Source organism: Peromyscus eremicus, chromosome 19, assembly GCF_949786415.1.
Source record: "Peromyscus eremicus chromosome 19, PerEre_H2_v1, whole genome shotgun sequence".
NCBI classification, from domain to species: domain Eukaryota; kingdom Metazoa; phylum Chordata; class Mammalia; order Rodentia; family Cricetidae; genus Peromyscus; species Peromyscus eremicus.
In genome coordinates this window covers 24,685,543-24,712,493 of record NC_081435.1, presented here as the reverse complement: position 1 = coordinate 24,712,493, position 26,951 = coordinate 24,685,543, and the positions used below count along the sequence as shown (strand labels likewise).

Here is a 26,951-nt window from a genome sequence, read left to right as displayed (position 1 = left end):
CTGTGGCAGGTATGATCACCGCCGTGGGACTGTCCAATCTGCAGTTTGTGGACATGAACTCCTCCCGCAACCTCTTTGTATTGGGATTCTCTATGTTCTTTGGCCTCACGCTGCCCAATTACCTGGATTCCAACCCAGGTGCTATCAACACAGGTACCTTTTGTTCTCTACTGTCTTGAGAGATGGGGGAAAGTGGGGTGGTCTCTCAGAGTTCTTACACATGGGTTGGAAACCAATTAAATGGTACAGCACTTCCCTAGCACCTGTAATGAGGCTGGATTGCAAGCATGAGCCTAGCTATTTATCAAGTTTTATATGTGCTCACTTATTTTTCCCAATGGTTCCACAAAATTCTATTATTACCTCTGTTTTTCAGAGGAACATGAGTTCACAGGGGCTAAGTGTTGTGCTAAGTCAGTAACTAGCAGCTGACAGAAGACTGTCCCCAAAGATGGGAGACAGAGGTACAGACAGGCTTAAAGGTCAGGGCTCTGGAATATTCCACGGCCACCATCGCCTCTAAGTCAGTGGACTACACAGGCAGGAAGTCCCTTGATCACAGCCTTCTAGAAAAGGCCACTAGCCCATCAGCCCCCGACTTATTCCGCAGGCATTCCTGAACTGGATCAGATCCTAACTGTGCTGCTGACCACGGAGATGTTTGTTGGCGGGTGCCTTGCTTTCATACTGGACAACACAGTGCCAGGTATTGGGCCAGGGTTGGGAGGGAAGCACAGAACCAGGCTAGACTCTTCTGTACAACAGATGGGCTTGGTTCCTGAGGAGAGATGGCCAGGCCTGATGCCACGCAGGCCAGCAAGCAGCAGGAACAGATGGGCTGGCGGAGTGTCCACTGGCTGGAGGGAAGAACTTGAGGCATGACGTATTCCCTGGGTTGTGAGGAGGTCTGGAGAGTTCCTCACCCATTCTTTATAGCCACCAGGCTGAAAGCATCTTTATTATTGCAGAGTTGGACAGGTAAACATGCAGCATTGGTTTGTGGGAAAAAAATCTGCCAAGTATGTAAGCAGCCTGCCACACAAACAGAGAAGGAGCCCCCAAAGTGAACCTTTGCTGCTCAGGTTTTTACAGGGAATGTGGAAATGTGACAGCCTACACCTAGCGAATATATTTTAAAAATTGACTGCCATGAGATCTAAATGGCAGCCAGCATGCACTATGAGTCAGGAATAGTCTCACACCATCCTCAAAACCTGACAGGCCGGGCTGTATCAGCAGTGTTGAAATAACCATGACCACAGTCATAAAGTAACATTAAACTGCAAACCGACAGTCACCAGCTTCTTTCCCAGCCTCTGGACCACACAACCTCTGCAGACAGGTTTTGGGAACTGAATGGGGCAAAGCTCAATAAAGACAGTGGTCAGTAACCATGTTTTTTGAGACAAGGCAGTTTAGACTGGCTTAAACTTGCCATTCTCTTGTCTTTATCTGCCCAGTGTTGACATTTTAGGCATCGATCACCATACCTGACGGATACCTCATGGGGAGAGTCAAACACAGTTCAGAAAAAGCTGGTGGAATTTACCAGCTTGGCCCTGAGTCCAACTGAGGATGATGTGCAAAACAGTTTGTTTTGAGGAGTTCCTGCCACAAAATGGGACATAAAACTGGGTTGAAATAACAAGCTGTTGAGACTAAGCCAGGGTCATCTGTAGATAGGCCAGCTCCATCCAGGAGGAACATGAGAACAGGACAAGGCTGTGAGCAAGAAGGTACCCTGCAGGGCCAGGCAGGCTTTCACTCTGGCGGTGGAACAGAGGCCAATGGGACCTGGGGACCACCGTCACGTGCACGCAGATAGCTCTCCCCTTTCCACTCTGGCCAACGGATCTTGAGGCAGCCTTTCCTGGGGCCTCTAACCCTCCCTGCTGAGAGCCTGAAATTCACTGGCTGACTACAGCAGCTCTGGGCTATTCTTAGCTCTGGCTGCCCTCACTCCTCCCACTAAACTGGCATTATTTGTCTGTCAGCCCCAGCCCTTCTGAGAAGCTGCCATCTCTGGCCTCCTCCCCATAGGCACACCCTTACCCCATCGAAGATCCCTGCTTAGCTTGGTTTTCATTCATACCATAGAAAGGTTTATTTCCCAAATGCAGAATCATAGTCCTAATACTGATAAAGTGTTTCGAGATCTATGTCCTTGGGCTGGCAGGATGACTCAGCAGGAAAGGTACTTGCTGAACCTGATGATCTGAGTTCAATCCCCAGGGCCCACATGATGGAGTAAGAGAACCTACTTCCTGTGCTTACTTATCCTTTGAGCTCTGCACTCTCATGGCTACAAGATAATGTGATAAAAAGTTAAAAAACCATGTCCTTACTCCAGCATACACTAGCCCTATATTCAGACACAGAGTGAAATAAAATGTAAGGTGCCTTGGCTGTCCTGGAACTCTCTGGTAGACTAGACTGGCCTCAAACTCAGATATCCACCTGCTTCTGCTGGGATTAAAGGCACACGCCACCATTGCCCCGGCTCAGACAGAGTAAAATGACTTAGCCTGTCTCTTCTCAAATTTTGTGTAACAGTGCCTACATACCTCCCAGGGGTGTTCTGAAATAATGACATTATTTAGCACAGAGGCAATGCTATAGAGTATTAATCTTTAAAAAAATTTTTTTTTTATTGCATTTGCAATATTGCACATTTTATGTGCATTAGTGTTTTGCCTGAATGTCTGTCTGTCTGTCTGTCTGTCTGAGGGTGTCAGATCTTGGAATTACAGACAGGTGTGAGCTGCTATGTGGGTGCTGGAAATTGAACCCGAGTCCTCTGGAAGAGCAGTCAGTGCTCTTAACCACTGAGCCATTTCTCCAGCCCCATGTATTAATCTTTTAAGAGTTTTTCAGAGGATTAATCTTTCAGGGTTTCTCAGAGCTCTGGCAAGTAAGGCATCCAGGGTGCCTTATCTAATCCTATCTAGCATGCAAAACTGCTCTGGGCTCCATTCTAGCAATGCCAATCACCCATACTGGATTCTAGAAGTCTGCCTTAGGACTGGTTGTGTGAAGGGGAAGTAACACAGGGTTGTCACCCTCCTAAATGACCCCATTGTCCTCTTGCAGGGAGCCCAGAGGAAAGAGGCCTGATACAGTGGAAAGCTGGAGCCCATGCCAACAGTGACACGTCAGCCAGTCTGAAGAGCTATGATTTCCCCTTTGGGATGGGCATGGTCAAAAGGACTGCCTTTTTCAGATGCATTCCTATCTGCCCAGTCTTCAGAGGGTTTTCTAAACAGTTAAAAACTCAGCCTCCAGTTCTTGAAGACACTCCAAACAGCACAGAAACTGGGTCTGTGTGCACCAAGGTCTGAGACCAACCAGGAAAGGTAGGATGTGTTACTGCTCTTGTAGGGGGTGGATAACCAAACACCTGTTTCAACAAAGAGTAAAACTGAATTACTTTCATTTTTGTAATCTGTTTCAAATTTCCTCAAAGGGAGAGTAGGCTGGATAAAAAGTCCTATGTGGCCGGGCGGTGGTAGCGCACGCCTTTAATCCCAGCCCTCGGGAGGCAGAGCCAGGCGGATCTCTGTGAGTTCGAGGCCAGCCTGGACTACCAAGTGAGTTCCAGGAAAGGCGCAAAGCTTCACAGAGAAACTCTGTCTTGAAAAACCAAAAAAAAAAAAAAAAAAGTCCTATGTGGATTTTGGGTGGAATTCCTTAGCTACGGTATAATGAGAGCAGACATTCCCAACTGTCGGGGCCACCAATGGGTACAAGTTGAAATATCAACTCCACCAGATACAGGCAGCACCCAGGTCGACTAGAGTCTGTAAGAAGTCACTGCCAGCCTGTATCTTTGAATTCTTGTATACTATATGTAGTTTTTCATAAGCCACCATGACCAGCTCATCCCCTCTCAATTCATAATCCTCCTATCATAGCCTCTCTCAAAATGAAAGAATTAAAAAAAACTTTTGTAAGGTAATTCATTTTATGTACATAAGTGTTTTGCCCGCACATATGTCTGAACACCATGCACCTGTCTGGTGCCTGCAGAGGTCAGAAGCATTGGATCCCCAGAACTGGAGTTATGGTGCTGGGAATCAAACCTGGGGTCTCTTGTCAGAAGGCCAAATGCTCTTATCCATTGAGCCATGTCTCCAGCTTCTCAAATGCAGGAATTTTACAGGTGTGCATACTACACTTAAAGTTGTGACACTAAATAGGAAAAATCCTTCCACATATACTATTTCATTTCAGTGTTGGTGGTCATAAAACTAAAACCATTTTCTTTTTGTTTTTTGAGACAGGGTTTCTTTGTGTAGTTTTGGTGCCTGTTCTGGATCTTGCTCTGTAGACCAGGCTGGCCTCGAACTCACAGAGATCCACCTGGCTCTGCCTCCCGAGTGCTGGGATTAAAGGCATACACTACCACCGTCCGGCCTAAAAACATTTTCAATTACTTCAGTTACCATAAATCTGGAGTACAAGCCCATAAGGGAGTGATCATTTATCTTTAGGGCTTCAAAATGTGTGCAGTTCTGAATCCTAATTTTGCCTAAAATGCAGACACCTGGCTCTGGTTATTTCAAATGCTTTCTCTCTCAAACAAGCAGCATTCCAATGAAGGTTGCGAGTGGTGCTTATGCCTGCTATGTGAGCTGTTAGAGGGGACGCATGAGACCGAGGCTGGCCTGAGTGTGGTGCCCCAAGTGGGACACGTGGTTCTGAGCAGTTACAACAAAACCCAACAATCACCTTCTCTTCCAGAGGACCCTGGTTCAATTCCCAGTACCCACAAAGCAGCTCACAACTGGCTGTAACTCCAGTTCCAGGAGCTCTGATGCCCTCTTCTGGCCCCTATGGTCACCAGGCTTGAAAGTGATACACAGATACACCAGCAGGCAAAACTCACACACATTAAAAAAAAAAACAAAACTGGGGGGTGGGGTTTGGAGAGATGACTCAGAGGTTAAGAGCACTGGCTGCTCTTCCAGAGGTCCTGAGTTCAATTCCCAGCATGCAGACAAAATATCCATTGACATTAAATATGTAAATAAACAAAGGCAACATCTGTATTCTCAAAATGCCAGCATTAAAAGGAAAAAAAAAAAAAGAAAAAGAAAATTAAAGCCAGGCTTCACAAAGTGAATTCTAGGACAGCCAAGGCTACACAGAGAAACTGTGTCTCGGAAGACCACTTGGGAGGCAGAGCCAGGTGGATCTCAGTGAGTTCGAGGCCAGCCTGGTCTACAGAGCGAGATCCAGGACAGGCACCAAAATTACACAGAGAAACCCTGTCTGGAAAAAACAGAAAAGACTACATGGCCTGTTTTCGTCTTTAGCCCTATAATATATAAAAAAAAAAACAACCCACGTTGTTACACATGCTAAGCAAGGGTTCTACCAGTAACACACATCCCCAGCACAACCCTAGTTTTACACCATGGCTGTCTAAGGTTTTGGACACGGCAGTATTAGGCACGTCAAATTCCTGGAAAGAGACTTGACGGCTACTGTGTTCTAACAGATCCTCCTCTCTGAGCATGCTCACCCCCAGGGTGACCTGAGGCTCGGGGCCACACTAGGTACCAACACTGCAGAGTCTGTAGTCTGAACCAATAAACACAAGCATCAGCTCAGTTCTACTATTATTTATTTTTTTAAATATTTTTGAAAAAATATAATTTTTTTACAATATTTTCAACTTAAAACACTATTCACACTGAACACGTATGGCAGCTTAACCTACCCAAATATGAAGTTTAAGAAGCCAAAACTGTTCTAGCTTTGTTAAAAGAAAAGGTGTGCTGCAGACTATAGTCACGATGGTAACAGACAAGGAAGAAGGAGCACCACTCAATTCACACTACCACCTTTTTAGTACTTCAACTGGAGTATGGGCTGCTGTTGGTCCTGTGGTCGACTTCACACATGTATGGCTATGACACAATCGATCCTGAGAAGATGCAACCTCCAATCCTATTTCCTCAAGTCCACACTGGGAGAACCCAGTGTTCCTAACATGATAATGCACCAGGCAAAAGCCAGAGCGGTTCTTATCTGCCCACCACCGCAACCTCCACCAGACATTCTCGCGTAATCTACTTCTAGTTAACAGACTTTCTTCAGAAAAGGTTATTTTCGATGGACAAATGCAACGGAGAAATCTGCTTAACAATTCAGAACCTAATTTAAACTTACTCATTTACTTATTTTTTTACAAAGTGCAGACATTAGAAAGTGTCACTCAATCCTTAGGGACCAGTTTAGCCTCAAAGACAGACAATTGGGTGAGGGTTGGAGGTTATTTAATTTGGTTCTTTGTCACAGCTGACTGGTGCGCTTCTTCTTCCGGTGCTGCTGTCTTTACAATCAGCCATGGGGCCAATGCTACTTTCAGTAACTGTGTGACGGCTTCTTACTTAGTAACAGTCTCAGCACTTTTATTAAGCATGCAAGACTAACAAAAACTTTGGCAATGCATAAGTGTAACACAGTGACGAGAGCTTTTACAATGAAGTCTTCTAATACTGCCTCCACAGTGTGGAAATTGTGCTACATCCACCAAAAGAGGGCCCGTCTACTCAATATGTTAGTACTTCACCCCAGGAACAAACTCCTTTGCATTTGGATTCAGATTGCTCTTGACCTGAAAAATAAGTACATAAGGAAAAAAAAAGGAAAAAAAAAAAAAAAAAGCAAATTCATTACAGTTGGCTGTGGATTCTCAGAAGCATTCAGCCTAGATCCTTATGTAAAAAATATCTCAGAAAAATAAGAAAGACTGGACTACAGTTACACCTAACCCCAAAAACCTATGGCAGAGAAAGAATGTGATATAAGATATAAGTTCTCTATCTTTTTTTTTTTTTTTTTTTTTTTTAAATATAGGTCTCTTTCTATGTAGTCCTGGCTGGCCTTGAACTCAAGAGATCCACAAGCCTGTGCTTCCCAAGTGCTGGGACTGAATGTGTGTGTCACCACACGAGGCCTCTATATCCTATTTATATTAACTTCTAAAGTAGGAGCTACAATTAAGTATAAAAAAAACCAAAACCAAAACCCAAACCCACATAACTTCATAAAAAAAAACTTCACATAAACTATAAGGAATAGCATGGAACAAAGAATTATGTCAACTGTACTTGATACTCTGAAAATACTTCCAAACACTAAACACATGGTCACAGTTTGATTAGCTGGAGCACTGTTGGCTGTTGGTGTCACTAAAACTTGGGAATTATCTTTCTACAACTGCTACCTTCTAATTCCCACAGGTGATACTGGATGTAACAGGAAAAGAAAACTACACAGGACACAGAAGACCTGAGTTGGAAATCTCAACTCTGCCTGTTCCAAATTTCCGTGTAAGCTTGGACAAATCAGCCTCTCCAAGACTCCATTTCCACATCAGCTTAGAAAACAACGGAGGAGTAGACCACACTCTCTAAGCACTCTGGAGACTCATACCAGCATTATTCTGTTCCTCACTTCTACTTTCCTAAGCATACATGTCAATGTAAAGGAAAGAGCTGGAAATTCTCTACATTTGAGTTGGGAGTTGATAAAAAAGAACCAGGAGATTCCAGGGGTAAACGTAGACATGCAGGTAGGCTCTTTTTTTTTTTTTTTAAATTGAATTTAATTCCAATGTCATGTATTTTAAGACCAAAACGTAATACTATATAACACATTGGACTAATAAGTTAGATAAATTGAGATAAATAGTCTCTATTCCCACAGGGGAAATAAATTTACATTTTAATTAAAGAATGTTCTAGGCCTGGGCTTGACCTTCAGCATTACATACACACAAACAAAAACCCTTAAGAGGAAGAAGAGCGAGCATGGTTTAACCGTACAACCCAGATGCCTTGACTATATAAGCTTCTGGCAGCTAGAGAAGTCTAAGAATGAATTAATCTCAAATAGTCTGAGTTAAACAAATCAGTTTCTGTGTTACAGATTTATGCAAAATCTAGGTTATATATTAAGCCTAGCAAAGCCTTTATTCATCAGAGCATCAGTATTATTTGACACAACTAATGTAGCCATAAGCAAATATGCTGAGATCAGATTGAGATTATATACCTGTTCAGCTGAGCTACTGTTATTTACTGCAACAAAGATTATACCACAATGTAAACTTCACGGCTTTCTGTATTGTCCTTTAGCTGCAGAATGGTTTCCAAAAGCCTGATGGGGAGGATGACTCTAAAGTATCTCCTTGGGATGCTTAAAACCTGATTCTTCAAGTTTGGGTGACTATGATGAACAGCTTAGTAAATGAATGCACAGTGAACAGACAACAATGGAGAAATTCCAGACAATTCTCTTGGCCAGAAAAACCAGAAAAAAATTGTAATTTCTAAATCTTGTGGCGCATGGTGGCTCATGCTCATAATTCCAGGTCTTGGTAGACTGGGGCATGAGGACTGCTTTAAGTTTGAGGCTAGTCAGGGCTAAGCATTGCGTTTCAGGCTGGATTGTGCTAGAGTAAAACCCTGTTTCAACCACCCACCCACCTCATGAAACAAGAAATCTTTTATCTTAATTTTAGTAAAAGACTCATCAGGTTCTACTTTGGTGACGATGAGAACTTTATTGCAGGCACATCACCAGTGACAAGGATAAGTAAGAATACGAATCTAGCTTTGCATTCTTTATCTGCCAAGAGCTTGTAAAAATATCTCAAAGAAACCCAATCAAGAGATCGTAGAGATTTTATCAGATAAAAATTTCCAAATTTTACCAAATATTTAGGTAACAAAGAGCAAAACTTTCCATCAAGATATAATCAAGTCATATGGTAATACTGTAAGTTTCTGGACTACTCCAAGATATTTAAATACTCTAAAGGCAACATTAAGTTTAATGCAACATCAATGTTGGAAGCAACAATGAGTTATTCTATATAAATGAGACTAGGGGGCCTCTACTTCCACTCTTAAAAAAAGTGGGAAAATTTTCAAAGGGGAAGAGATGTGGAACTCTTCTTAAATAAGAGTGTAGCTGGATTTTCCACTTATGGGAAAGATGAGGTAGGGTCTAAAAAGATGAGAAATGACTTTTTACCACAAGATCTTCCAGAGAAGAGCCATCACTGATAACAAGGTCATTAAACTGGTCTTGGATTTGGTCCATAGTTTGTGGGAGATCTCGAGCTGGAATAAACCATTCATGTTCTTCTTCCTCTTCCAGCATTTCTTGGAAACAACGTTCAATAAATTCTTCTTCCCACAACTCCTCTTCTATCTAGTCACAACAAAAAGGGATAATTATAGCATAACTAGTAAGACATCCCTAAATATGGCTTAAAATATCTTAAACTAAGCCATCTGAAAACATATTGTGAGGGCAAGGTATATATGTCTTTAATCCCAGCACTCCAGAGGCAGGCAAGCAGATACCTGAGTTTGAGGCCAGCCTATTCTACATAGCCAGTTACAGGCCAGCCAAGGCTATACAGTGAGACCCTGTCTCAACAGAACAGAGCAGAACCAAATCAAATCATGATGTGGCTGGCTGTGAGGTTTACAACTATCATCTCGGCATCATAGCAAGGAAAAAGTAAGGACAGAGCCAGGTGGTGGCGGCACACACCTTTAATTCCAGCACTTGGGAGGCAGAGGCAGGCAAATATCTCTGTGAGTTGCAGGCCACCCTGGTCTACGAGTTCCAGGACAGCCAGAAAGACACTGAGAAATCCCATCTCAAAAAACAAAACAAAACAAAACAAAAACCCCAAAAGATAAAAATGAAAAATAAAGGAGTGATCTCTTTGAGAATATTGATCAAAATTACTCATGAAGCCTTAAAATACCAAGGTCCTAATCCAACCTGCATAAAGACTACAGGAAAATCTCTAGGAGTAGAGATTTAAAATAGCAGCAAAGGGGGCTGGAGAGATGGCTCAGAGGTTAAGCGCACTGGACTGCTCTTCCAAAGGTCCTGAGTTCAATTCTCAGCAACTACATGGTAGCTCACAACCATCTATAATGATCTGGTGCCCTCTTCTGGCCTGCAGGCATACATGCAGGCAGAACACAGTATACATAATAAATCTTTTAAAAACAAACAACCCCCCCAGCCCTAGAAAAAAAAGTAGGTGGTGGCACACACACACACACACACACACACACACTCCCTGCACTTGAGAGGCAAGTGGATCTCTATGAGTTCAAGGCCAGCCAGAGCAAGTTCCAGGACAGGAAAGGCTATACAGAGAACCTTCCTGCCCCAGTAAAAAGGTGGGGAGGCTGGAAGAAAGGACTCAGTGGTAAGGAGCACTTGCTATTCTTGTAGAGGATATTGTAGAGGACTCATTCCCAATATCCATGTTGGATAGCTCACAAACTCCAGCAGTAGGGGATCCAGCACCCTCTTCTGGCCCACTCTCTGCACCCACACACACATGGCTATTAATGGCTAGCCTCACAATCACAAAAGTAAAAATAAATCTTAAAGCCAGACCCGATGGTTCATGCCTTTAATCCCAGCACTTGGGAGGCGTAGGTGTGTGACTTTGAGGGCAGCCAGGTTTATGGGGTGAAATACCTTGCCTTAAAAACAAACAACAAAGCCGGGCGGTGGTGGCACACGCCTTTGATCCATCGAGGCCAGCCTGGGCTACGGAGTGAGTTCCAGGAAAGGCACAAAGCTACACAGAGAAATCCTGTCTCGAAAAACAAACAAAAAAACCCCAAACAAACAAACAAAAACAAAAACAAAAAACCAACCAAACAACAAAACAACCCTTTTCTCCCCGAACACTTCCCCCCCCCCCCAACTGATTCTTACTGAAATGAGACTGCACTGTTTACACTGCAATGGCCATCACCAGATACAGGGAAATTAGGCTGACTACTGAGTCCCAAAACCCAAACCGGAACAGATAGTAGAAATGGGAATAAAAGATGACATTTATTAGTGTACCAGCATTCTCTAAAGAGTAATAGTAGTAGAAGCAGCAGATTTTCAGGCTGACTGAGACTCTCAAGTGAAACACAGATCAATTTTGCACCAGGACAGTTTACTCCAGTTTCCTAAATTCTCTTGGATTTGCACTGTAATACAGCGATCTATCTGGGAGCTTTTTTCCGTGTCCCAGGCTCCACCCTATCCTTCTTCATCAAGAAGACCCTGAAATAAGCTGCCCCAGTAATTTCAATGAGCAGTTAAGCCTGACAGCAACTGGCAGCCAAATAAAATAGGAGTGGTAGCACATAAACCCTTACCCTGCATATAAAGGACACCACACACACATACACACACCACACACACAGACACACACAGACACACACACACACACACACAGACACACACACACACACACACACTTTCTCCCTCTTCCCCGACTCTCTCCAGGACCAAGAACATATTTGAAAGATATGAAGTTACAAAAGGCACATGTTTGTACACAAAACTAACTTGTCTGTTGAATTCCTCTTCGTTTTCCATCCACATGTACTCTGCAAATGGATTATCATCTTCATGAGAATGACCGTTAATAATCACATCTTCATTGATGATGCTTGGGCTAGTACTGCTGCGACTTGGATCTTTCATGGCTGGTGTTCGTTGTCGTTTTTAACCTTTAAAGTAGAATACAAACATTCTTTTGGTTCTTAATGAGCACACTTGCTATTATTACCACCCACCAAGGTGTTAGAGGCACATGCTACATTAGTTGGAAAGCTTTCTTTCCCAAAATGACTAAGAAATTGCTGAGGGCAGGGCTCAAGATATAGAAGTAGAAAATTCTTCTTCTTCTTTTTTTTTGGTTTTCCGAGACAGGGTTTCTCTGTGTAGTTTTAGTGCCTGTCCTGGATCTCGCTCTGTAGACCTCTTCTGTCTTGTTGAGGCAGTGTTACTGCACAACAACACTCCAGGATCTGAGCTTTATGGACTCTCAGACTTTTATGTCTTTATGATTGCCCCCTGACCTCCACAAGCACACAGTGATTGACACACTGTGACACACCCTAGAAAGTGCAATGACTACATTTGAAAGTCATCATCCAGTTTACTGTCAGCACAATGTATTCTCTCCATTGGAGTTTGGCAAATCTACTAGCTGTGTAACTTTAGTTGAGGTTAGAGGTGGTAGGTATTATATGCATTATAGTGTCAAATATAACATCTAACACCCAAGCACGTTCACTAACATGTTAGGGCTTTATATTATCAGTAGCTCCTTTATTCCAAAACCAAAGATAGTCATTTGCCCATATTCGATACAGTTTCACAATCTACTCAACAACCAATAACTTATTGTAATCTAATTAATTACCTATAAAAATTAGGCTAGTCAGGTTGGTGGCATATCTTTAATTCTAGCACTCTGTATGAAGAGACAGGAGGATCTGAGTTTGAGGCTAAAAATTAAAACATGGAATTTCACATTCTTTACTATTTTACTAGTTAAAGATTGAAATTGCTCAAGAGATGCAGAACAATAGTGACCTGTACACAAATTTAGGCAATTGTACAACCTAACAAAGAAACGACAGAATTAAAAAACCAAAAAGCTGAGGGATCTGTAAGGATGGCTTTAGGTCTGTAAACTGCTTACCAAGCAAATATGAAGACCAGTGTGTTCAGGTCAACAAAAGTCTTACGTACTATTCATGTAGTACGTATCTGTAATCCCAGCACCGGGGAGGTGTAGACAGGTGGATCCCTGGAGCTCAACTGGCCAGCCAGTCTGGTCAAGTTAATGAGCTCCAGGTTAAGTGAGAGATCCTGTTCCAAAAAATAAGATGCAGAAAGGCTAGAGACCGCCCGGGGAGTAAGAACACTTGCTGCTCTTGCAGAGGACCGATGTTTATATTCCAACACCTACATGGTGACACACAACTATCCTTAACTTCAGCTCCAAGGGACAATCTCTTCTGACCTCCACGGGCACTAGACATGCATATGGTGCACATGCAGGGAAAACACTCATACATACATACACATAAAAGATGTAAAAATTTAAACAAAAAGCCAAACACACAAACAGCAGCACAAAGAGGTGGAGTGCAATAAGGAAGCCACCGCAGGTAACTTCTGGCCTCCACACCTCTACATCCATACCCACGAACACATAATGCACCTTGTACACTACAGAAGAGCCTCAAGAGCCTGGTGTGGTGACACAGGCCTGTAGTTCCTGCACTAGGAGAACTGGTGGGAGTCTGAGGCCAACCTGACAAGGTCAAGTTCCAGTGTAGCCTGAGCAATTAGCTATAGCGTTGACCCTGCATCAATAAACAAACAAGCCCACCTCCCCCAAACTCCGTTGATGCCTATTATTCTGGCTATCACAACCAATTAAAATATCAAAACTAAGATCTGTTAAATTCTTTTATGGGGGTGAATAAAATAAATATATATTGTATAAAATTCTCAAATAAAAATATATTAAAATACTTTCACTTGGGTAAGGTTCAGGGGACAGAGCGGCTCTATGGGTTGCCAGACTCCTTAAAATTAATTTTATGTATTTACCTTTTAAAGATTACTTATTATTTGTGTGTGGCTTAAATAAGAATGGCCCCATAGGCTCATATTGAAATCCTCAGTCAACAGGGAGTGGTACTATCTGAAAGGATTAAAAAGATTGGGAAGTGTGGCCTTGTTGAAGTGTGTCACTAGGGGTGGGTACTGAGGTTTCAAAAGCCTAAGCCAAGCCCCGAGTCTATCTACTTATGGATCAGAATGTCGCTCTCAGATACTGCCCCAGCATCTGCCTGCCTGCCTGCCTGCCTCTCCCCACCATGATGCTAATGGACTAAGCCTCTGTGGTCATGGTATCTCTTTGCAGCCACAGAACAGTGACTAAAACAGTGTGCCTGCTTGGGTTTATGTGTACCACATGTGTTCATGTGCCTTTGGAGGCCAGAGGACACTGGATCTCCTCGAACTGGGGTTAGAGGCAGTTGTGAGCTGATCAATATTGATGCTGAAAATTACACATTCTGAAGAGCAGTAAATGCCAGTAACTGCTGGGCCATCTCACCAAGACCCAACTATGGCCTTACTTTTAAGTGCATATAAAGTATAATAAAATCCCACAGCTGTCCATGTAATACAAATTTAGTCTCTGATCCAGGGTAGAGCTCAGGCAGGGATCCAATCCCACATAGCACACATGTATTTTCTCAATACTGAATACCAATGACACCATTATGAAGTTTAAATTTTTTATTCCCCCTGAGTTGGGTTTCTTCGTGTAACAACCCTGGCTGTCCTAGAACTCACTTTGCAGACCAGGCTGGCCTCAAACTCACAGAGATCTGCCTGCTTCTGCCTCTGCCTCCCAAGTGCTATGATTAAAGACATGCACCACCACACCTGGCTGGAGAAAAAGTTTTAAGAGATTCTCAACTAATCATGCTTGGTTGGCACACATTTATAATCCAACACTTAGCAGGTGGAGGCAGGATGATCAGGGGTTCAAGGCCTATCTCAGATATATGGGGCCCCATTTTTTCTTTCTTCTTCTGGTTTTTTGAGACAGGCTTTCTCTGTGTAGCTTTGGAACCTGTCCTGGATCTCACTCTGTAGACCACGCTAGCCTTGAACTCACAGAGATCCACCTGCCTCTGCCTCCAGAATGCTGGAATTAAAGGCTTGTTGAAAACCATGTTCTAAAGAGAAAAAAAGGATGCAGCAAAATCAGATCTTGCAAGATTATCAGTCCATAGGACTCTCACAGCAAAATAAAATGAGATACATTGTAGAGGAACAGCCAAAGAAAAAAAGGGGAAAAAAAGGTTAACCATTAAAAAAAAAAAAAAAAAAAAAAAAAAAAAAAAAAAAAAAAAAAAAGTTAGCCGGGCGGTGGTGGCGGCGCACGTCTTTAATCCCAGCACTCGGGAGGCAGAGCCAGGTGGATCTCTGTGAGTTCGAGGCCAGCCTGGGCTACCAAGTGAGTTCCAGGAGAGGCGCAAAGCTACACAGAGAAACCCTGTCTTGAAAAACCAAAAAAAAAAAAAAAAAAAAAAAAAAAGTTGATCATGATGGCTTCCACCTGCAATCCTAGCATTTGGTAGCTGAGCCAGGACTACTGTGAGCTGCAGTCAGAGCCGTACAGTCAGACCCTGTCTCAAACAAACAAAAAAGAAGTGTTAATAAAAAAGACAACCCAATTTAAAAACAGACAAAGAAATTCAGGTTGGACATTTAGCTGATGCTGTCTTTCATGAAAACAATTATGTTTGGGGCTTAGCAGTTCAGACAAAGGTGTGGAGTTTTGTTGATACAGGCAAGTGTTGGGGAATATTATTTTTTTAAAAAAAGACTTATTTATTTATTATGCATATAGTGTTCTGCCTGCATGTATGCCTGCAGGCCAGAAGAGGGCACTGGAATGCATTATAGATGGATGCTGGGAATTGAACTCAGGACCTCTGGAAGAGCAGCCAGGACTCTTAACCTCTGAGGCATCTCTCCAGCCCTGGGGAATATTATTTTAAGGTGTGATGTTACTTTTGTTTAAAACACCTGGTGGTCTAATAAAGAACTGAATGGCCAACAGAGAGGCAGGAGAAAGGATAGGAGGGGCTGGCAGGCAGAGAATATATAGGAGAAATCTGGAGGAGAGAAGTAGCCAGGAGGAGGACTCCAGGGGCCAGCTACACAGCCAGCCACGAAGTAAGATTTACAGAAGAGAACAGGAAAAGCCCAAAGGCAAAAGATAGATGGGTTAATTTAAAGTTAAGTTGGCAAGAAACAAGTCACGCTAAGGCTGGGCATTCTTAAAAGAATAAGCCTCCATGAGGTGAGTGTTTTATTTGGAAGTTGGGTGGTGGGCCCCCCAAAAGAGCAAAAAACAAACAGACAAGGTTTGCTTTAAGTTTACCAAATCAAGAGTTTTAGCCTAGCATGGTAGCATACGCCTTTTACTCTCAGTGCTCAGGAGGCAGAGGCAGGTGGATCTCTGTTTAAAAAAAAAAAAAAAAGCCCCCACCTCCAGAAAGTGTCCACTCCCATATATCAAATAAGAAGAGATGCTGGGAATCCTCTGCAACTTCATGAAATACACTGTTAACTGCATAAAAAGTACAAAGACATCTACATTGGAAAAATGACATGAGAAAGATGCTTGGACTAGAAAAAACACACACACCTCACTTCACAAGCATATCTCGTGAATGAAAGCACAATCTGGAAGAATCAAGATCTTGAAGCTGCCACAAAGACTTCCAAGAACATGCTAGACAGGCACAGTGCCACACACATAATTGGAGGTTGAGCTGGGAGATCAGAATTTCAAGACCATCCTAAGCTACAAAGAAGTTTGATGCCAGCCTGGGCTACATGAGACTCTTATCCTAAACACTTTTGGGCTGGCTGGAGAGACTTCATGATAAGAACACTAATAGCGAGTAAAAAAGCCAACCACAGCTATACAGTCCTTGTGTTAAAAAAAAAAAAAAAAAAAAAAAAACTATAAATACCGTTTTAAAAAATGTAACATTAACCGGGTGTTGATGGCAACCAACCCCAGCACTCAGAGGCAGAGGCAGGCGGATCTCTGTGAGTTCCAGGCCAGCTCGGGTTACAGAGTGAGTCCCAGGACAGGTTCTAAAGCTACACAGAGAAACCCTGTCTTGAAAAACCAAAGACACGTCTAAGAACGTGAAGAATTCAGAACTATTATTCATCAATGGTGGGAAATTATGTCAGCTGTTTTATAAAACATGGCAGCCTCTTAGTAGATTAAACAAGGACATATCTTTTGGCCCAGTAACTGTATCTCCTAGTTATATACTTAAGGAATTAAAAGTGTATGTGTACATATGTTGGAACACAGTCCAGGAATGGAGTCATGAGAGGAAATTCTGAGCACTTGTGAGAACACTCCATGAAGCAAGAGTCCTGCAACCTCAGTTTCTTTAAAGCACGGAATTGTTCTTGGAATGTGTGTTCATGCTTCTTCCCAGGTGTAGCAGATAGGGGTGGATTGACTTCAAATTATTCATTATTTGCTTGCTGCTGTTTGTTATTCAATTAAATGTTTAAACGATCCTTTATATTCCTGTGGAAAACAGTTATTTGCCAGCTGGGGCTTGTTCTTGTGATTATATACAGCTTGAACTCATGAGAACTTTACCCAGGTGACCTTTTTAACCCCCAAGAATATAAACTGTCTGAGGCTCTGCATGAGACTTAGTCCGGGCTAACGGAGCAAGATACTGACTGAAAACAAATGAAATAATTTCAACACTTGGGAAGGGGGGGGCGGGGCGTGCACACAACTATAAGTTCAAAGCCAGCCTGGATTACATAGCAAGTGCCAGACTAGCCACAGTTATATAGCAAGACCCTGACACAAACAAACCTCAAAATACCAAACCAAACCAAAAACAAATCAGAAACCAAAAAACTAGTCCGGTGCTTATCCTGGAAGCATGAGCACCTGACCTCCATTCTCAGCACCCAAATAAAGAGCTGAAGGTGGTAGCATATGCTGTAAAAGCCAGCACGGGGAGGTGAATCCCTGCGGCTTGTCAGCCAGCCTAGGCTAGGCAGAAAGTTCCAGGTCCTGGTGAGAGATCTTGTTTAAAAACAAAAAACAAACAGGCGGGTATGGTGGCAGTAGCCTTTAATCCCAGCACTCGGGTGGCAGAAGCAGACGGATCTCTCTGGGTTCCAGGCAAGCCAGGGCTACAAACAAAAACCCTGTCTTGAATGCACCCTCTCCCCACCCCAAACAAGAAACGATGAGCAGGATGCTGACTGTGTCTGTCCTTTCCACCAAGGAGGCTGACATAAAAAGATCTCCGGGTTTGAAGCCAGCCTGGTCTATCTAAACAGCAAGTCTCCACACAGGAGCATGTACCTGAACATACACAAAAGTAAAACAAACAATAAAAACAAACAAACAAAAAAAACAAAAAAAAAACCAACCCACCTCCTCCCAACAAAAACAAACACTCTTGCATTCAAATGTTCCGACCTGCATTATTCTCAATAGGAAAGGGTACAGACAATACCAACTACAATGTATTATCTACATAATGGATTATTCAGCAATAAAAAGACATACTTCATTTGTGGCATAGACAAATCTTTGAAAAATATGTGAAGTTAAAGAAGCCAAGAATAAGGCAGGCAGTGGTGATGTACACCTTTAATTCCAGTACTCAGGAGGTAGGGGCAGGCGATTCTCTGACTTTGAGGCCAGCGTAGTCTACACAGTGAATTCCAGGAGAGCCAGAGATAGATACACAGAGAAACTTTGTCTGAAAAGGAATTGGCGACAAGAGAGTTGGTTGCCATCATGTGGCTGCTGGAAACCAAACCCAGGTCCTCTGCAAGAGCAGTAAGCACACTAAATCACTGAGTTACCTCTCTAGCCCCAGGCCTCTTTTTGAGAAGTCTTACTATGTGAATTAGGCTGGTCCTGAACTAGAGACTCTCTTCCCTGGGCTTCACAAGTAACCGACTTTACAAGCTTCACCATGCTGGACAACCATCCTTTTTTCTTACATTATCTTCTCTTGACACATCTGAGTTTTATTAATTTAGTCCGCATGAATTTGTCATCCATACCTCACAGAAAAAGGAATGAGGGGAATGGGTCACAGATGTGCGTGCACACCCTCTGAAGTTTGTGTATGCCATCCTATTTACATGGAGGTTCAGGGAATCCCAGATCCTAGCTACTGCACTTGGCCCTCTGGAGCAATGCAGCAGCAGCACTTTCTGCAGGAGCTGCCAGCAGTAATCAGGACCCATTCCTAATGCACAGGAGGCTGGACTTAAGAAATGAAGACGCAGGGCTCTTGGAAGGTAAATTTGATTTTATGTATATGTAAGTTTCGTCTGAGTATATGGCTGTGCAGCATATTCATGCCCAGTGCCTGCAGAAGCCAGAGGCATTGGATCCCCTGAAACTGAAGTTACAGAGAGTTGTGAGCTGTGATGTGTGTGCTAGAAATCAACCCTGGTTACTGTGGAAGAGCAGCTAGTGCTCTTCATCACAATCATCTCTCCAACTCTCTGGTTGCTTTAACTTAAATTTAAGAGGATTTCTTTCTAAAGGTTGCCTGGAATTATGCATTTCCAAACCACTACATACATGTTAAAAAATATCTGTTGCTTTCATATTTGAATAGCTTTAGTTTGGATCAAGTTTTGAGATTTTTGTGTTTCTAGTCAATAATCCACATTGAATTATTTCAAATTTCACCTTATGCCTGTAATCTCAGTGATGAAGGAGGCTGAGGCAGGAAAATCAGATTGTCAACTGTAGCCTGCCTAGGCTGCAGCATGAGTTCAAGGCCAGCCTGCACAACTCATCAGGGCCATTGGGCTGGAAATACAGCACTGACAGAGGGCTTGCTATATGTGGAGCTCAAAAGTAAATCCTCAATACCACAAGGTAAGTAACAAACCCCCAAGATGGCTGGGGGGTACCTGGGGATCTAGAGCACTTACTATCATGTTACACAGGCTCGATCCTCAGTAGGAGAGGCAAGGGAGGATGGCTATGTTTTAAAACTTAGATTCATAAATTTTACTAGATTTTTGCTGGTAATTTTTTTTCCTATTAATGCTGCTTAGAAATCAGCTAATCACCTTGATTTAGGAGTTTGTTTTCACTAGGTCATGCACGTCCTTTATCTCTTTGTTCCTACCTGAAATTCCTCACATATTGGTTTCCAGCAGTGTCACTATATCACTATTAAAATTTTAGGTATGGTTTTACCATCCTTCTCTAGTTTCACATCTTAAGAATTCTCACTAAACCAGGAGGGCGGTGGTGAAGCACACCTTTAATCTCAGTGTTAGGGAGGCAGAGGCTATGCAGAGAAAACCTGTCTCAAAAAAAACCCAAAAAGAATTCTCAGTAAAATTCAAATAGAATTACCTTCTGGTTCTTTCATTAATTTGCCTTCACAGGCATTAATTTTTTCTTCTCAGAACTATACTCTAAACTACAGTGACTTCTTAGCTTAGCTGTACTATTACTTTTATTACACACACACACACACGCACGCACGCACACATATTAGTCTACCAGTCTCTTAAGCTGTTAAGCAAAACTAAATATCCACCAGACATGGCAATGCCTATCTGTAATTCTAGCACTCAAGGGGTGAAGTAGAAAGAGCGCCCTGAGTCTGAGGCTACCCTAGACCACATATTAAGTTCTAAGCTAGCCTGATAAGACCTTGTCTCAAAAATAAAACAGAACTCACAAAAGAGGAAAATATTTCCATCAGTCCTTTTCCACACAGAAGTTTTCAGGCAGCAGTATGTTTGTCTTCATGTTTGGCACTACAAGGTAATGACAAACAGAGAGATGTACACCTGGAATCTCAGCACTTGGGGCTGAGGCGGGAGGAGCTGGAGTTTAGGGTCAGGCTGTACTATGTGCACGAAAGACTTATTTTCAAAAGGGGGGAAAAAGAGTAGCTTCAGGCTAGGGGGAGTGTTGGGTGTGCATGCCTTTAATCCCAGCACTCAACAGACAGATCTCTTGAGTTCCACGGCAGCCAGGGTTATATAGTGAGCTCTTATCTTAAAAATAAAATAAATTAAAAACAAAACAAAAAACTAGCTATCACCAGGCTGTTTTATTCTTCTTAGCTGTGTAATGGACAAGTCAGTTATTTAACCTAAGTCTCACCACCCTCACATGTAAAATGGGTACTAAGGAAAGTACCTAGGCTGGAGAGGCGGTTCAGCAGTTGAGAGCACTTGCTGAAGAGGAGCCAGGGTTCAGTTCCCAGCACCCATATGGTAGCTCACAACCATCTTTAGCTCTGGTTCCAGGGGATCCCACTCCACCCTCTGATCTCTGCAAGTACCAGGCATGCGGATAACACACATTCATACATGCAGAAAAAAAAACACTCACAGACATAAAACTAGTAATATTTTTAAAGATTCAAATTATGTGTTTTGCCTGCACATATGTACGCGCACCACATGTATGCCTAGTGCTTGAGAGGTCAGAAGAGGGCACCAGATACTCTGGAACTGAAACCTGGGTCCTATGTAAGGGCAACAAGCACTTTTCCTAACTGCTGAGCCACCTCTCCAGCTCCACCTCCTTTCTTTTTGAGACAAGGTCTTAGAAGTCCTGATGCTTCTGCCTTTACCTCCTGAGTGCTGGGATTACAGTCACCCAGCACTGGAATTTACTCACTTATAGACAGGGTCACCTGGCTGGCCTGTAACTTACAGACCAGTCTGGTCTCAATCTCACAGAACCCACCTGCCTCTGCCTCCTATATTTATTTATATTTTATAAATATAATATATTTATATTTTTGAGACTGTCCTCTATCTCCTAAATGCTAGGATTATAAGCCAGACCTAACCACAACCAGTTAATCATTTAGAAAAATCAAGCATCTAAAGCAAGGTACAAGTTAAAAAAATCACAGGTCTTATAGAAGTGAAACAATGCCACAGAAAATTCCTAATCAAAGGCTAGAACCTGCCAGTGTGGTGGCACAGGCCAGAAATCCTAGCCACTTGGGAAGCAGAGAGGAAGGTAGTCTGGTCAATTTATCAATGCTCTGCTTCAAGGGCTGGAGATGTTGGTTGTTGCACTACAGACAAAAAGCAAATCCAAGCCTATGCTGTAACACTAATCTCTAGTGTTATAAGGGCGATTCGGTAGGAGAAGGATGGATCACCATTCTCCATCATAAGGGAAAAGTTCAAATATATCAGAAACACTACTCTAATTTATTCAACCAGGTATTAAAATGTAAGACATAATTCAAACCCTCCAGGCAGCTCATCATCCACAATGGTATCAATTAAAGGCATTTTAATTTAAATTTACTTTTCTAGATCTTTAGTTGTACCTGCCATATTTCAAGTTGTCCCCTCCACCCCCCACAAAACTGGATTTCACATGTAGCCATGGCTGGTCTTGAACTCAAGAGATCTGCCTCTGCTTTCTGACTGGGGTAATTAAAGACATTTGCCACCATATCGGGCCTTATATTCCAAGTTTTCAATAGCTACAGGAATGCTGGGTTTCAGAGTCCAACCACCACATCTAGTTTAAATAATCAATACTCAGGAAAGTACTCAGACCAAGGAAGGCTTGGCATAATTAAATGATATCTACTACCAAATTATCTGCCAAGCCCCTGTTTTCTCAACTTTAAAATAGATAAGAAAAAAACTTGCTCTATTTCACATGTCATGATAAATATAAAAATATTTATAAATTACAAAAAGTTGTGAAAGTGCAAAAGGTTATTAAATACTACATTCTTCCACAATACTTATTAAAATTGCTCTAATAGTGAACATTTTATAACTTTCACTAAAATGAAGGCATCACTATCTAGGGTCATAAAGTGATAAACCTGAATAAGATTTGCTATTTGAAGGAAAACACCACTGTAAACTTACTCTGTCCCAGAGGGTAGAAATTACCTAGCTCAGTTTGAGTTCTCAAGGACCAATATGCACAGGCTTTAACCATTACAGTGAATCGCCATTCCCCCCATCCCCTAAAGAAAGATAAATAGGGTATAATTTTTTTTGAAAGTTACCTATCTTTGTGATACATACTTGTGAGAATGGTTTTGTTCAAGGTCATTAACACAGAGACTGTGCTCAATCCTGTCATTCACAAACCAAAGACAGAACCACAGAACAGCAAGTACTGGATCTCACTAAAGTGCAGTTTCTCTTCCTAGTTGAGAAGACCTACAGCTGAAACTTCAGATGTTACTTAACGAACCAACCAACACCTATCAACTACTACATGAAACGTGTGAAAAACGTGCCACCGTGATAAAGAAATGCTCAGCCAGCACACGCAAAACGAGCATTTACAGAAACAAGCGTGAAAGGCTCTCAGAAAACTGAAAACCAAATTATTTCTAAGGGTTGGGGGCTGCACAATCAGGGAAAGCAAACCTTTTAGCACCTATCAGAACATTCCCGCGGGCTACTGCAACACGTTTTTAAAAGTTAACTTCGTTAGAAGCCCCACGACCCCCTTCCTTTCGTTGAGGCACTAGTGGTGAGGAATAAACATGTATTACCGAAAGGTAAGAGAGCTAGTATCCTGAACTAAATAATATGAACTGAATGGGCCCTTCTAAGTTTATCTAACGCCTTGCTGGTGTTAAGGGTTTCCAGCACCCCCAAACAAAGGCCCTATCTGGAGCACGTGATAAAGCTTAAAATAAAGGGGTAGACGTGGTGAAGAAATGTTGAGGTTGAAAGATACAAGCCGTTCGACCGTTACAGAATGCTCCCCTGGGACACCGCCAGTCTGCCAGTCCCTCGGCCCCTTTCCTCCCCAAACCCCAGCCTGGGCCGAAGCGCGCAGGCGCAGCAGTAGGGGCTGCGCGTGGCGACGCGCAGGCGTAAAGTGGATAGAAACAATGAGCTTTGTTGCCCAAGCGGCGAGGGGGGGGGGGGCGGTGGGCGCAGGGAAAAGGTGCAGGACAGGTTATAAAAGGGCTGAGGAACGCAAGAAAGCGCTACCCCGGCAACACTCGCGCGCCACGAAAGACCCGGACAGAGGGCTGTGCGCTCGAAATCACTAATAGTGAAATGAGAAAAATAAGCTACGGCCATCTCGGAGAGCTAGATGGAGCCTGCCCCAGCTTATCCCTCAGACTCGGCGGAAATGGGCCAGGAACAACCGAGGTCAAACCGGGCTCGGTGGCCCACAGCCTGAGCGGCCCCTTTGCCCGCCTCGGCCTTGGCCAGGTGCGGCCTCCCGACCGCTGGGGCCGTCGCGCCCTCACAACGCTCGGCCCGAGGGGGCCCCTCACCCAGTGCACGGCAGCGGGGACGGCAGCCAACGAATCCTGTCGGCCTCCGCGGATCTCCACAGGCAGCGCCGCTCCCCCGCTCGACGTGCGCTTCGCCCGCCGCCTCCCTTCTCCAGTCCAAACAAACACCCCAGCCCGGAAGTGACTTCACTTCCGTCGCCGCCGGCCCCGCCCACTCGTTCTGTCTTCGCTTCCTGGCTAGGCCACTAGAGTGCACAAGAGAGAAGGAAACTCCAGAGATCTGGTCTGAGTTGTGCTTCTATGGAGGAGCAAAGGCCTTCCCGGTGCCCAGCAGAGACCCACCTCGGGTTTTTCTAGTTCCGTTGATCTCTCTTGAGACAGATATGACTCCTTATTCGCCCGCCCGACCAGAACGATGGGATTCTGTGGCTATGGGAGCTGGGAACTAAGGTATGCATATATGGACTGAAGTATATATATTAAAGAGGGTCATCCAAATAATCTACTCCGATATACATACTAAAAGTAACTCACTGTCACGCTAAAGACACGCACTTATATCATACTGAGATCCGGACATAAGCAAAAAGCAAAATCAGAGGCACATATCTGATCCACAAGCACTCATTCTCACACACTTTAAAGACAGACCTTCACAACCTCTTAAAATACAAGCAGATGGTTCCCATGCAGGCTGCAGAGCCTCTTTGAAACTAAGACAGGAAACTAGCGCGAACTAAGACAAAACTAAGGAAGGCTCAAAAATTTCCACAACAGTAATTCTAGCACTTAGAAGATGTAATAAGCAGGAACACAGGATCATCCTTTGCTATATAAGACCTCGTCCAAAGGAAAAGAAAAAAGGCCAGCAAGGTGTCTTCGTAGTTAAACACTAGCAGTGTGAGCTTTGTGACCCAAGTTCCATCCCTAAGACCCACATTAAGGTAGAAGAAAAGCACCAACTTCACAAACTTGTCTCTGACCACCACAGGTGCCATAGAAAACAAAACCAGGGGTTGGGGATTTAGCTCAGTGGTAGAGCGCTTGCCTAGCAAGCACAAGGCCCTGGGTTTGATCCTCAGCTCCAAAAAAACAAAAAACAAACAAACAAACAAAACCCACAAAACCAACCAACCCCCAAACCTTTGAAGCTTAAAACCACCTTTAGTGTATCGGCCTATATGTTCTTAATCACGTCCTTGCTTTCATCATCAACAAGTTAAGATCTGTGTCAATGACACCAAGATAAAGATGTGTGAAAAGCTGGGTATGATTTGAAAGACATATAAGCCCCATTAAATGTCATTCCTCTGATATAGGAAAAATGAACTTGGAAATATTTGAATCCAACCCCTACCTCCAAAAAAACCCATATGCTTGTATTATCCGCTGAAACAATCACATTCTTCTGGAGTTTTTTGGTTTTTTTGCAAACAGTTGCAACCAGCTCCATGGTTTCATCTCTTTCTATAGTACTCAAAGGTCTTGGCATCAGTGACATTCCCTTTGCCTTAAGAATGCAGTAGGAGCTGGGTGGTGGTGGTGCACGCCTTTGATCCCAGCATTCGGGAGGCGGAGGCAGGCAGATCTTTGTGAGTTTGAGGCCAGCCTGGGCTACAGAGTGAGTTCCAGGAAAAGCGCAAAGCTGCACAGAGAAACCATGTGTCAGAAAAAAAAAAAAAAAAGCAAAAAAAAAAAAAAAAAAAAAAAAAAGCAGGCCTTTTGTCTTTCCGTCAGGTAGCATTTTTAACCTGGGCCAATTGTGGTGACAAGCGGGATTACTCCTTCTCAGTATTTATTTCTTGCCAGTTCAAAGCCCCAAAGAAAACAACATGGGTGGTCTAGGATGGTTCAACTACTTCACCTACATTTACAGAACTGTATACTAAACTTTTTATAGTGGCCTCTCATCTGCAAGGCAAGTGCACAAACCACTAAGCTGGAGCCCCACAATTATAGCCAACTGGAAGGGAAGGTTTGACTTTGCTGCTGCTGAGCAAGCATACAACTATTAAGAGGAAAAAGACTGATTATGATTTATCCAAAGGATGATGATAGCCAGTTGGAGTGATGTACAACTGCAACCTTGGCCCTCGGGAAACAAGCCTGTTTGTTGTACATCTGAGCCTCAAAACCACACAGTATTGGTGAGGAACCTGGAAAATAGTCCAAGGTAGGAACAAAGGCAATCAAGACTTGTTTACGTCTTCTGTAATTGACCTCAGCACTTGAAAAGATTTCTAATTAGTGTGCATGCATGTCTATATGTATGCCATGTGTGTGGGTGCCTTGAGCTAGATTAAAAGGTGGCTGTGAGCCTCCACGTGAATGCTGGGAAACTGACTGTAGATCCTCTGCCAAAAGCAGTATATACTGTTACCCTCCGAGCCATCTCTCTAGTCCCACCCCCACAAGACAGGGTTTCACCCTGTAGCTCATGCTCATTTTGAACTCTTAGCAACCCTTCTGTCTCAAAATCCATAGTGTGAGATTACAGAAAAGAGGCACTACACATTTGGCCAACCCAAACACCCCTAAAAATTAGGTCAAAGCCAGACCTAATGGCACATGTCTGGTATCCCAGCTACTCAGGAGACTAAGTAATTTGCCAGGCGGTGGTGGTGCACACCTTTAATCCCAGCAGGCAGGCAGATCTCTGTGAGATGGAGGCCAACCTGGTTTACAGAGTAAACCTCAGGACAGCTGAAACAAAGAAACCCTTCCCTGAAAAACAAAAACCAAATAAATAAATAAATAAATATAAAAATCAGGTCTATTTGGGCTATACTGAGATTGCAGGGCCAACCCTGATAAGACCCTGCCCCAAAATAAAAAGCAAAGAGGTATGGGAATACAGAGTGTATCCTTAGCACACGAGGCCCTGATTTCAGTATCTAATACTGGGGTGAGGAGGATCATGAGTTACTAAGGAAGCTTAGGTAGGATGATTCCAACTTCAAGGCCTACTTGGCAATTCAGTAAGACCTGTCTCAAAGCAAAAACAAAGGCAAGGAGTATAGTTTAGTGGCAGAATGTATAGCCTAACACATGAAAGGGCCTACCTAGGTTAAATCCCCACTATTTCACAAAACCCCTAATCTGAGCATGCCAATCTAGAATCCCAGCACTCAGAAGCATGGGTACATGACAGACTCCACCTTGGGGGTGGGGGGAGGCTTGAGGATGTAGCTTAGTTGAGTGTCTGTCTACCATGCTCTAAACCTTGAGTTTGATCCATAGCACTAAATAAAAATT

General features: G+C 43.2%; 2 protein-coding genes and 1 long non-coding RNA gene across 9 annotated transcripts in view; 2 read left to right on the top strand and 1 right to left on the bottom strand.

Annotated features, from left to right (window-relative positions):
* Positions 1-9,579, top strand: part of Slc23a1 (solute carrier family 23 member 1) — a 16,220-nt gene extending 6,641 nt beyond the window's left edge. For both annotated transcript variants that reach the window (XM_059246784.1, XM_059246785.1), the window contains exons 13-16: positions 10-153; positions 611-706; positions 3,091-3,353; positions 7,251-9,579. In XM_059246784.1, the coding sequence (XP_059102767.1) occupies positions 10-153; positions 611-706; positions 3,091-3,338 (488 nt within the window). In that variant the 3' untranslated portion in view covers positions 3,339-3,353; positions 7,251-9,579. The remainder of the gene's footprint in view (positions 1-9; positions 154-610; positions 707-3,090; positions 3,354-7,250) is intronic.
* On the bottom strand, positions 5,610-23,874 carry Paip2 (poly(A) binding protein interacting protein 2). 6 transcript variants are annotated; one of them, XM_059246788.1, is made up of 5 exons: positions 22,384-22,418; positions 12,266-12,318; positions 11,404-11,567; positions 9,049-9,228; positions 5,610-6,622 (listed from the first exon to the last, which is right to left on the bottom strand). In XM_059246788.1, the coding sequence occupies exons 3-5, from the start codon at positions 11,539-11,541 to the stop codon at positions 6,566-6,568; spliced, it is 375 nt and encodes a 124-aa protein (XP_059102771.1). In that variant the 5' UTR covers positions 11,542-11,567; positions 12,266-12,318; positions 22,384-22,418; the 3' UTR covers positions 5,610-6,565. The 6 variants fall into 6 exon arrangements, with proteins under 6 accessions (XP_059102771.1, XP_059102769.1, XP_059102774.1 ...); XM_059246786.1 differs by lacking the exons at positions 12,266-12,318; positions 22,384-22,418 and adding an exon at positions 23,736-23,874; XM_059246791.1 differs by lacking the exons at positions 12,266-12,318; positions 22,384-22,418 and adding an exon at positions 22,516-22,689.
* Positions 23,372-26,951, top strand: part of LOC131896193 (uncharacterized) — a 16,152-nt gene continuing 12,572 nt past the window's right edge. The window contains exon 1 of the long non-coding RNA XR_009375376.1: positions 23,372-24,146. This is a non-coding gene — a long non-coding RNA (uncharacterized LOC131896193). The remainder of the gene's footprint in view (positions 24,147-26,951) is intronic.